The 10,882-nt window shown below is 57.2% G+C and overlaps 3 protein-coding genes across 5 annotated transcripts in view; 2 read left to right on the top strand and 1 right to left on the bottom strand.

The window, feature by feature from the left end:
- Window positions 1–4,330, bottom strand: part of LARGE2 (LARGE xylosyl- and glucuronyltransferase 2) — a 24,976-nt gene extending 20,646 nt beyond the window's left edge. For 2 of the 3 annotated variants that reach the window (XM_055792482.1, XM_055792465.1), the window contains exons 1-2: window positions 4,235–4,294; window positions 2,712–2,831 (exon numbers count right to left, since the gene is read on the bottom strand). The gene's annotated coding sequence lies outside the window, so the exon portion shown is untranslated. Of the gene's footprint in view, window positions 1–2,711; window positions 2,832–4,234 lie in introns of all 3 variants that reach the window. The other variant, XM_055792472.1, reaches the window with a different exon arrangement.
- Window positions 1–10,784, top strand: part of PEX16 (peroxisomal biogenesis factor 16) — a 20,884-nt gene extending 10,100 nt beyond the window's left edge. Inside the window, exons 2-14 of the mRNA XM_055793671.1 lie at window positions 1,088–1,206; window positions 1,644–1,784; window positions 4,196–4,549; window positions 4,691–4,726; window positions 4,983–5,059; window positions 6,331–6,464; window positions 6,770–6,876; window positions 7,366–7,446; window positions 7,913–8,062; window positions 8,382–8,454; window positions 8,753–8,872; window positions 9,083–9,147; window positions 10,261–10,784. Of these exons, the coding sequence (XP_055649646.1) occupies window positions 1,088–1,206; window positions 1,644–1,784; window positions 4,196–4,549; window positions 4,691–4,726; window positions 4,983–5,059; window positions 6,331–6,464; window positions 6,770–6,876; window positions 7,366–7,446; window positions 7,913–8,062; window positions 8,382–8,454; window positions 8,753–8,872; window positions 9,083–9,147; window positions 10,261–10,319 (1,516 nt within the window). The 3' untranslated portion in view covers window positions 10,320–10,784. The remainder of the gene's footprint in view (window positions 1–1,087; window positions 1,207–1,643; window positions 1,785–4,195; window positions 4,550–4,690; window positions 4,727–4,982; window positions 5,060–6,330; window positions 6,465–6,769; window positions 6,877–7,365; window positions 7,447–7,912; window positions 8,063–8,381; window positions 8,455–8,752; window positions 8,873–9,082; window positions 9,148–10,260) is intronic.
- Window positions 10,731–10,882, top strand: part of FREY1 (Frey regulator of sperm-oocyte fusion 1) — a 2,526-nt gene continuing 2,374 nt past the window's right edge. Inside the window, exon 1 of the mRNA XM_027785117.2 lies at window positions 10,731–10,843. Coding sequence (XP_027640918.1) covers window positions 10,813–10,843 — 31 coding nt within the window. The 5' untranslated portion in view covers window positions 10,731–10,812. The remainder of the gene's footprint in view (window positions 10,844–10,882) is intronic.

Genomic DNA, 10,882 nt, shown 5'->3' with positions numbered 1-10,882 from the left:
TCTAAGGGGGCAACTTCAAAGACTGATACTTTCTGGAGCAGGGGGCACAGGATATGAACCAGAGCACCAAGTCCACTTGGCACCCACCCCTTTTGCAGTCACAACCTTCCCTCTGGTGCTACTAGAGCCCTGCACTTCCAGGGAGCTGTTCAGCAAGTAAGAGCCAGGCCTCCAGCACCCACCTGGGATAGGAAGAAGCAGCTGCTGGCAACAAGACCGAGTAGGTTCAATAGCAAAGAACTGGAAAAGCAAAGGCGCCTTCAGCAGAGCTAATACTGAGCGGGGAGAGGCAGGCACGTGCCTGCCACACACGGCGTGCTGCTCGGTGGGGTCTGCCACAGCAGTCGCCAGCGTCACCAGGAAAGCAGACGTCCCATGTGCACGTGGCAAGAGCTTCATCTCCAGGGTGGAGCCCACATCCAACAGCTGCAACCCAGCCACCTGCAGCTATTTACACAGCACATGGGACCTGCAAGACCTGCATGGTGGGACTGATCTCCACATCTGCCGCCTTCTCCAGGTGGGGTGAGGGGAGCTAGGGTGAGGCTGGAGGAAAGGCAGAGCAGAAACCACAACCAGTTGCCTCCCTCACCCAAAAGCAGTTGCAGCACTCTCTCCCTCAGGGCCCAGCTGCATCTCTCCCTTGGAGTGTTTCCATTAACTCAGGCCACCAGAGAACTGCATGTCCAGAAGTTTTTTCCAGCTGCATCACATGGCTATTAAAAGATACGGCCTCTCCCTCTCAGCCTTTAGCACAGGCAGATTTGGGATATTACAGGAGAGACTGCACATTGCCAATGAATCAGGGAAGGGAGTTACCCAAGTAACAGCCTGGGGCTCTAAATGGCTTTCTGGAAAAAAGGCATCTGGAGGCAGTCGCTATCTCACAGCAGGGCTCTGAGCATATTGCCAGACGTGTTGTTCCTCCTGGGAAGCCAAAAAGACTCTCTCCTGAGATGCCAAGTCTCAGCTAAGCTGGGAAGGGCAGGGGCACCCTGACAGAGAACAGCAACAAAATGCCTCCGAGTCAAAACACACATTAAAAGGCCCCTTAAGCTTGTTTGACCCGGGCTTCCCTTCCCCTCAGACTACCGCTTCAAGCAATAGACCTGTCAGCAACACTTCAGAAACTCAAGGACTACACCACCGACATCCCCTGCCAGCTGCTGCTTTTCCAGGCCCCAGGGGGCCTGTTGGAGATCAGAGGTGCAAGCTGCCACCACCAGCAATGCTGTGCTTGGAGCCTGGTGCGCTTCGTTGCCCTTGTCTCCTCATTTGGACAGAGATTTGGAGCTGTCCTGAAAGGTGCTGGCCACCAGTGAGAGATACCATGAGTGAATCAGGCCTTCCATTCTAGGCAGGGCTCATGTGTCAGGGACCAAAATACTCCTTGGACATGCCTCTATCTACAGGTTATTTGCAGCGAGTCACAATTTATCCCTAGCTATCCCAAAGTATTGGCTGAGCTCATCCAGAAGCACAGAAAACAGACGGCCACACCGCAGTGTGGGAGCTGAACAGGGCAGGAAGGGATGCCCCAAGGCGACAGGGCCAGAAATCTCATCCCACACCAGGACTGCTCCCTTCCAGCCACAGCTGGAAAGAGCCGCATCCTTGACCTCACGCTCCTTCCCTTCTGGCAGTGGAAGGACAGCAGGACAACATGGTTGGGGAGAATATCCACTTGCCCACCAACTACCAACCTCCCAAGACAGAGCCAAGCATCGACACACTGAGTCTCCTCCCCCACATCCCGCTGCCCAGCTCTAACGCTGTCAGGTGCTGTAAGAACGCATCCTCACCTACCCCAGCACCCTGCACGGTACGTTTTAAGCCAGGCTTACTCGGAACGAGCTGCCTCAGATCCACAGCAGCACTCTGCCTGGACTCAGGCTCCCCAGAAACAGCATGGTCTCGCAGATCTGAGCAAAGAAGGAGATGCTGGCAGCCAAGCAAGCTGGACTTCAGCACTGTACCCACTGATGGGCTGGCAGACTGTCTGCTTTTTTTGGTTTGCTTCTTTTCCTACTATTAGTGCTGAGCCTGCACCCCTCACCATCACAGCATACGAACTACTTGGCCTCAGTTACAACCAGTGGATTTCCAGTAAGCACAAGCCCTCGGCACCCAGACTGACAGTTAAGTGCTAAGAAAGGAGCTGGTCAGAGACCTTTCTGGGTATGGCTGAGAGAGAAACCAACCCCTCAGTGCAGCCTTTCACCTCCTACCACCCCCAACCTGGGCACCATAAGCCAAGACAATTTAAGTCTCACCCAGTCTCATGGGCTCGCCGCTGCTCTGAGAAGCCAGCCCTCCTACAGTGCTCCCTTGCAGCGTATTTACCATAAAAAGGCAGCATGATGCTACTCAAACTGTCCTCCAAACTCGCTCACTGCAGGAGAGAGGTGACCAGAAAGGGGGAATGGGACAGACAGTGGCAGGGAGGGAGGCTGGGTATGAAGAAGAGTGTCTGCCAAAAAGCTGCTCACTCGGGGACAGAACTACACTATCTGGCTATGCTGTTCGGAGTAGCCCAAGGACTTTGTGCATCAAGCTTCACCTCTGGCTGAAGACAAGGTGTCTTTGAAAGTCTCCTAGGCAGCCGGGTCTCAGATTGCTGTCTGGCAGAGATAGAGCTTCTCCTTGAAGGAGAGCAGCTCCAGCAGTCTGCACTGGATATGCCCCTAGAGTCACCAGTAGCGCACACCTACCCTCAGCAAGCTGTGCTCCAGACCTCCGTCACAGGCTCCAGGTGTTCTCTCACCCACCTTGGTACTTGCACCAGCAGCTCAGCCACCATAAAATTCAGAGGCTTTCACAGGTAGCACTGCCTGTGAATGGAAAGCTGGGTCTAATCCACGTGATTCTGACTAAAAAGGTTTGTTTAGCACCAGACTGTTTGCCAGCAGTATCTCGTGCCCTTTTTGAACTCAGCCTGCTGGAAAACAAACCCTCAGGGGAAGGGGGGGAAGAAAAGAAAGAGATCAGAAAGGATAAAGTGCCTGCCCATGCAACTGTAATTCTTGCAGAGGAAGCTGCAGGCACACACTGTGTCCATTGTGTGGAGGTAACTGGACAGGAGGAAGGAGGGGCAGCTTGGCAGAGCTCTGTTTGCACTCCGGAGACCTGCCAAAGGCTGTGAAACGCCTTCCTCACTCATGCTGTGCGCCCTCGGAGGATCAGCAGGGAGGCAGGCAGCCGTGCCCATGTGCACCGCTGCCGATCTTTGCACTACAAGGTGTGCCAAAGGCCAGGCCCAGCTCCAGGGAGCGGGACACAGCACAGAGGGGACAGCGGGCAGGGTGGTGATGGCCAGCAGCCTCAGCGCGGCGGTGCCCTCCAGCTGAGCGGGATGCAGAGCTGGAGCACAGTCCGTGCAGCCCAGCATCGCTCAGCATGGCAGGGGGGTTTGTGGGACCCAACACAGGTTTGAGCCCCCTTCTGCAGCCAGCCCCCAGCCTGTAAACCCGGGGTTAGTGCAGTAACGAGTACAGCGTGAGTGTGGCTGTGCGAGTCCGGACGGGCTCCGGGAAGGAGCCGGGAAGCACCAGCAGCGCGGCCCTGACCACCTCCCTTGGCACCTGTGCCCCCCTCCCCCCACCGCCAAAGCCTCCCCCCAGCCCCGGCAGGGAGAGCTGCTGCCACGCTCGACAGGAGGCAAGCACAAGGGTGGCAGGCCCCCAGCCCCAAAGCCCCCTCCCCAGCCCCTGCCCGAGTGTGCAGCCCCTTGGCCCAGCACCTCCTCCGCTGGCCCGTTCCGCCTTAGGAAAAGGGGGGGGGGGGCTGCCCCTGCCCGCCCGACGGCACCCCCCGCTCCCCGCAGCGAAGCCCCCCGGCGCAGGGGGGTGACACAGGACGCTGCCCGCCGGCAGCCAGCCACACACGGGGCCCGGTGTGTGTGTGGGGGGGGGGGGGGGGGGAGGGCAGTAAATCCCCCGCCCCGGGGACGTGGCGGCGGCTGCTCCAAGCGCCCACGCTCCCTCCCGGGAGCTTTTAACCGGTGCCGCCATCAGAGCCACGACCCCCGCGCCGGGAACGGCACCGCCAGACCCACGCGTGGGCCGACCCCCGCCCCGCCGGAGGAACGGCTTACCTCCCGGAGCCCCCCCCAGACTGACCCGTGCCGCAGCTCCTCGCCCTGCGGCTACCACAGCCCCGCCTGGCCCCCCGCCCGCCCCGCCAGGGCTCCCCGCAGCCCCCCGGCCCGCCGCCGTGGCCCAAGCCCGCCCCGTACCTGGCCCGGCCGCCGCTCCCGCTCCTTTAAACCCCCGCCCCGCCGCCCATCGGCCGCTCGGCGCTCGGCCGCCGCGGCTGGCCCGCTCGGCTCCGCTGGGCTCGGCTAGGACGGGCTGGGCGCGCCGCGCAGGCGCGGTGGCGGCCCCGGAAGGCGCCGCCGCGGGAGCCATGGCGGCCCCGGCCCTTTCCCGCGGCGGCCCCGTGGCCCGGCTGCGCCTGCTGTGCCAGCGCTACCAGGAGTACGTGAGACGGCACCCGGCCGCCACGGCCCAGCTGGAGGGCACCGTGCGGGGCCTCTCCTACCTGCTGCCAGGTGCGGGAGGGGGGCGGCGGGCCCGTGACTCCCGCCGCGGCCGGGGCCTGGGCTCCGCTGCGGCACCTGCCCGAGGCGGCGGGGTCTCCCCCCGGGCCGGGCGCTAGCCGGTAGCCGCAAGCCGCTCTGCTCCTTTCGCAGGTCGCTTCTCGGACTCGCACGCGCTGTCGGAGCTGGGTAGGTGGGGGCGGGGAGCCGGGGGCGCCGGGCACCGCGGGGCGGGAGGGGGGGGCCCTGACGCGGGGGGGCCCTTCCCCGGACCCCTCGTTTTCATCGCGCCTGGCTGCGTCCTCTGGCAGCTACGGGGGGATCTGCGTGACGTGCTGCTCTCCCTCCCTCCCTCCCGCATCCTCTCCCGGGGGAGGTGGCAGCGGGCCCGGTTTGCTTTGCTTTCTGTGCGTCCCGTAACCGCGGTGTTCTCTTCCTTCTGTAGTGTATTCTGCCTCCAACCTCCTCGTGCTATTAAACGACTGGATTCTCCGAAAGGAGTTGCAGCGGAGCCTGCCTGTGGTAAGGCTGGAATGTGTGGGAGGAGGATTTGGGACACATGTTTTCTTCCCTGCAGCGGCTTTCAGGGAGTGTCTGTAGAAACTAACAGGTCTTTGCTGTGGCCTCTCTTTGCTGTCAGGTGTGTCGAGGCCAGAAGCAACCCCTGCGTGCAGGTAAACAGCAGCCCAGCCCTGTAGCTCGTGGTTTGGAGTAGTGGCCGGAGCGCTCCCAGGACCACAGAAATCAGGCTCTGTCTTGCACCAGGAGTTCCGCTGGGTTTTTGAGAGGCCCAGAACTAGAGCTAGGCAAAGGGGTTGCTCAATAACCATCACTGCATCCAGAGCAGTGATTCTGGAGCACCAAAGCTCTGATTCCGTCTCTTAGGCTCTTCCCTTGCACATGCTATTTAGCAAAACAAACATAAGCACCTTGTTTCTCCGTCTCTCTTGCAAGATCCCCAGACTGGCTCCCAGCACTTGTTGGACCCTTTGGGAAATGAGGAGAGTGTTTTTTTCCAGGCAGGCCTCTTCTGTTGCAATCCTGCCTACTGTGTGGGTTTGGGTGTAGGCAGCTTTCTGGCTGGAGTGTCAGGTGTGTTAACAAACAGGAACGCAGAAGACTGGCTTCCCTGGTTGTTAAAGGCCAAAGTGAATTTCAGCTGTATTGTCTTTTATTGATGCTTTTCAGTGGGTTAAGTCCTGTGGTTGACAGCACCAGCAAGGTCCCGCATGGGGAGCAGGGACCCAGGCTGGAAGAGCACGCGCTGTTTTGGGGTTTGTGCCTGGAATCTAGGCTGATGCTGTATTCAGCAGGCATTTGCTCTGGTGTGACTGTGGACTCTGGGTCCCCTTCCCTCTAATCCAAGTGTCCTCCCGCATCGACTCTAACTAGAGAGGAGGTTTGTTGTGTATCCCAGCTCCAAGACAAGGAGAAGGAGAGAGTTTTGCCATTGAGTCGGGCACTGTGTCACAACCCAGGAGACGGTCCTGCTGTGTCAGATGGGGTAGAAGGCAAGCTGAGATACAGCTGTGGTGGTTTCCCTGTTTCTGGGGTAGCAGCTCTGTGCGATACTGTGATGTCTCAGTCTGCCCCTGCTTGGAGGTAGAGAAGTCGGCTTGTGCGTAGACTCTGGCTGCAGCAGAGGCACCACATTTTGTTTCTGGGGCTGTGACTTCCGAGGCCATCTGGTGCTTATTTCTGAGGATCCCATCAAACTGGGCTGTGCTTCTGCCCTGTTTAACTCCCAAGCAGAGCCTGCATCCTGTCCCCCTCCTCCCCTCTGTGTTTTGCAGTCGCTGCCCCAGCAGAAGCTGCTGACCTGGCTGAGTGTGCTAGAATGCGTGGAGGTCTTTGCAGAGATGGGGACAGCCAGGGTGTGGGGGGAGATGGGCCGGTGGACCATCATTGTCCTCATCCAGCTGGCTAAGTAAGTCCCGTGGGCGGAGGGGAAGGGGCAGCTTGCGCTCGGAAAGGGGATCTGGAGGGGACTCAGGAGTACCCCAGGAAAAAGCCCACGCAGAGCTGAGCTGCCAGTTCCTGAGGCTGGGGGAATTTGGAGCCCCATGGCATGCTGGATACTGTGCTACAGAAGGGGACACTTACCCCGCTCGCCTTGCCAGCTACCCTGAGCAGACCTGAGTGTTTCCCACTTCTGTGGAAGCCACCTTTCCAGCACAATGGGAACCCAGCTCCGTAGCCTGATATTGAAGGTTTTCATGTGTCTGCTCACAGAGCCATCCTTCGTCTCCTGCTCCTGCTGTGGTACAAAGCTGGCATCCAGATGTCTCCTCCTATTGTGCCGTTGAACAGGGAGCAGCAGCAGCCTCTCCATCCCCAAGGTGAGCCCATGGCACTGTCGTCATCAGCTTGGCTCCTTGGTGGGCCACATGTCTTGTCCTGCTAGCAGTTACTCGTCAGAGCAGCAGCCTGGGCAGCACAGGGAACTGTAAGGCTTCAGTACACAAAGCTGAGCTGTGCTGAACTTTCTACCCTTGGCAGAGCACGAGTTAGCTTAGTGGCAGAGTTGTCCTACAGTCTGGATGGAGGAGGTGGAGGAGTCTAAGCCTGGAACCACTGGCTGAACTGTGAGTCAAGCTGAGTGTCCTCAGGTCTGATGCTGAGGAAGAAGATCCTAGGCCTGGGCAATGTCAGGCAAATTTACCTTTTCACCTTCTGCGTCATGTTAGCCCCTTCAGGCTGGTCCGGTTTGTGCTAAATCAAACTTTCAGTCTGGTCTTCTTGATGGCAATGCAGGGAAGGATGCTGCCAGCTCTGGAGTGAGGCATGTTCCGTTGCAGCCTGACCCCTGTGGCTGTTTTCTCCTGCAGACATGGAAGACAGCTCCTCAGGGAAGGATCAGACCTATGTTGGTAGGCGTTCCAGCCGTGTTGTGCGCTCTCTCCAGAGCAGTGAGTAGCTGAGCCTGTTTCTGTCCTTGCCTGAGCTGTTTTGGCTCGGTGCCCTTTTACATATGACCTGGGTGTGGGCAGTAAAGAGCAGAACCTTTTATTGGGACATATATTGCCAGTCACTGGGCCCTGTTGTTTGGGGTATGTCAAAGCCACGGGGATTCAGACATGTGTGCAAGGCTAGCACTTAAATAGTATTTTCCCAAGCAAGCTGTGCGACCGAGACAACCCGTCAGTGTGGTTATGCTTTGAGAATCATGGACCTTTACAAGTACCCCTTCCCTGCTCTGTCCCCTCTGGAGACAAGCTGTGAGGGTGCTGGACAGCCACAGCAGTTCCTGCGCGCGCAGCTTTTCAAGCTTGCCCATTTCACACCTTCACAGTGCAGAAAGCAGCGGGGTGGTGGCATGGGAAAGCACAGCAGGAAGGTTTTACTTGTGCTAATGTGCTGATCTGCTTGTTTCAGCCCCATCCCTGCAGTCCCGGCACTGGGGGTCCCCCCAGCAGAGGGAGGAGTCGCAGAGCCGAAGAGCAGAGAGGAACCAGCCTCCCACCCCTCTGGGTCTCCAAGAAACCATCGCAGAATCCCTCTACATAACCCGCCCTCTGCTCCACCGTATCCTGCCCTGGCTGCGTGCGTGCGGGTCTCGTCGTACCCGGGTGCTGGCAGAGGGTGGTGCGGGTGCGGGGCAGTGCCACGCCAGGCTTCTCCCTCCCTGCCCCTGCTCTGCTGAGGCAGGGACCTCGGGACTCCCCCCTTCTCTTAGCCTCAGCCGCTGGAACTGTGGGCACCAGCCCTCCAGCCCCTCCCCTGGGCCCCTGGCACTGCCTTAGTGTGTGTTCTGCTCTCGGCAGAGCTTTGCTGGCACCTGGGGGATTGCTTGTCTTCTTGCTTGGCACCTCTGGTTCTTCCCGTTCCTTGACTGCCTTCCTAGTATTAAGTTTAGGAGTGTGGGGCCAGAGATCGTGGAAACCCTGGCTCCTCTCAGCAGTCCTGGACATCTCGAGGTCAGTCTGAGGAAGAGTCTTTGTCGGTGCTTGAGGTTGGTGGTGGCTGAGCGTCACACTTCCCCCTGTTCCTCAACCCTGGACAGGCCCTACTGAGAGAAATACGCACAGGGGCTGGTCTTTAGCTGGGAGATTGGCACATTTAGGTATCTTCTGCAACACTTACGGTGCTCTCTGTTCTGAGCTGGTGCAGCCTGCTCTGTGTGGAGCTGAGAACGGAGGGCATTTAGAAACCCACTTTCTTTTCCCCTGCTGGCTGCTGTTGCCGTGAGTTAGCTTTCTGCCCTTCTCCTTCCAGTCTGAGCTTGCTGAGTGATCTGAAAGACCTGAACAGGCGAGAGCGAGCGGAGCTGAGGCGACGAACCATCCTACTGCTGTACTACCTGCTGAGATCTCCTTTCTATGACCGATACTCAGAGTAAGGGGCCCCTGCTGGGCTTTTTCTGAAAATTTCCCTTTTAACAGAAATAGCGTCAGGGGACTGGGTGAGTAGATATGAAGAGGTGCGGGTGCCTGTGAGCAGGTTGATCTCGAGCCCTTGTGTAACAGCTGCCGTTGCTGTTTGTGCATTCAGCAGCTGGGGCAGGAGGTGTCCTGTTGGACTCGTACATACTCTCTCCCTTCTTAGGGGCAGGATCCTTCTCCTTCTGCGCTTGCTGGCTGATTATGTGCCTGGAGTTGGCTTTGTCACACGTAAGTGGGGTCCCACTACTATACCCCCATTTATTTTGGGTGGAGAAAAGTCAGAGAAGTTGGACAGAACATTTGTCAATTGGTTTCCAACCGGAGGAAAGAATTGAAAAGTCCCTAGAATGGTTAGCACCAGTGCACCCTGTGTTGATGCTTGTGTTTTATTTTAAACTGGAACAGGAAAGGATTAATTGTTTCCTGGCTCGACCACAGTGGGTAAACCTCTGTGTGCCCTCCCAGGCTGCAGAGCTGTGTCTCTGCCACCTAGGCCTGTTCTCCTGCGCTCCCTTTCTGCGCCTCAGCTGGTGCACCAGAGCCCTGCTCTGCAGCCCTGTTTCTGAACTCTTTTTCCCTGATCCCTAGTCTGCAGTGCAGACGTGAGGGGTAAACAGGTGCCTAGAGGTATTGACCCAGGCAGGAACCAGTTGTAAATCAAAGGGCCAAACCAGGTCTGTCTTCTAGTCCTTCACCAGAGGGATCCCTTTATTATGGGCCAGAATTCCACCTCCCCCTCTTCCCTGCTGATGTGAAGCCTTTCATGGAGTAATTCATGGCAGTGATGTGGCATTAGATCAGCCTGGCATTGTGGGATTGTCCTTTCTTTGGGGAGGTCACAAATCTGGCTAGCTCAGGGGCTGCTTCTTCCAGTTAGTGATTTCAGAGAGGCTTTGGAGCCTGCATTAAGCCATGTGCTACATAAGCATTTTCACTCTACAGCAGTTGCTTCTGTGCCTGCACCTGCTCGTTATTGCTGAGTCGTCTTCTCTCTTCCCTGTGCCACAGCAGTGTCCTGAATCACTGCATGTGGGTTTTCCCCTTGCACGTTGTAGACCCCTGCTTCCCACTGGAGCTGGGACATGTCAGCTCTGAGGGAGTGGTGGTTTGCATCCCACTTGGTCCTGCCCTGATCTCTGGCACCATATCCCAGAGTTGTCTCCCATCTTGGCAAAAGTAACTGTTCTGTTCTTGGGCTCATCTGAGTTGTATAACTGGAGATTTGGGATTGTTTGGTATCATAATGAAAGGGGGGGGTGGTGGTGTAAGAGTACCCTGTGTACATACAGCTTCGAGTTCTTGCCTTTCTATGTGTGTGATCCCTCTGTTCTCTTGTTTCAGGGCCGCTGATGGATTACTTGCCTGCTTGGCAGAAAATCTATTTCTATAACTGGGGCTGATGCGAAGATGATGATTATTCTCTGCTAAGATCATGGCTGGACATTTCTGAGGAGGGCAAGTAGACTGGGGGAGGGATGTTGATGATCACGTCTAATTTTCAGTTAAACCATCAATGAGAAGCTCCTGTTCTGCAGGGTGGGGAGGGGTGTGTATGTAATTTTTTTCAACAGATCTAACTGTGAATGATGGACACTATATGCGTGGAGAGACCCTTCTGACCTCTTTCTCTGGACCATTCTGTGGCTGCAGCGATGGTGATGGGACAACCTCTTTTTTTTAAGCACTTGATTTTTCTCGTTTTGTACAGCAGCATTATAATGAAGCCAGGCAGCGTAGTGGTTTTCTGGAGAGCATTGTCTCCTACCTCATGGCACTGAGGTTGACCTGCAGCCTGCTTGTGTTGGCCGTGCCTGGCCTATCTGCTTGGACCTGGCTTGTCTGTCAAATAAACTGAATGGAAAGAACCGAGCTGAAGGACCTCTCCCTTATTGCATGGGATCCCCTCATATCTGGTTGCCAGCAGGTCGGTGTCTTGTCTACCCTGAGATTGCGCTGTCCCTTA

Source organism: Falco peregrinus, chromosome 1 (assembly GCF_023634155.1).
Source record: "Falco peregrinus isolate bFalPer1 chromosome 1, bFalPer1.pri, whole genome shotgun sequence".
Classification (NCBI taxonomy): domain Eukaryota; kingdom Metazoa; phylum Chordata; class Aves; order Falconiformes; family Falconidae; genus Falco; species Falco peregrinus.
Note: the sequence above shows the minus strand (reverse complement) of the source record. Positions and strands in the feature narration are given on the sequence as shown.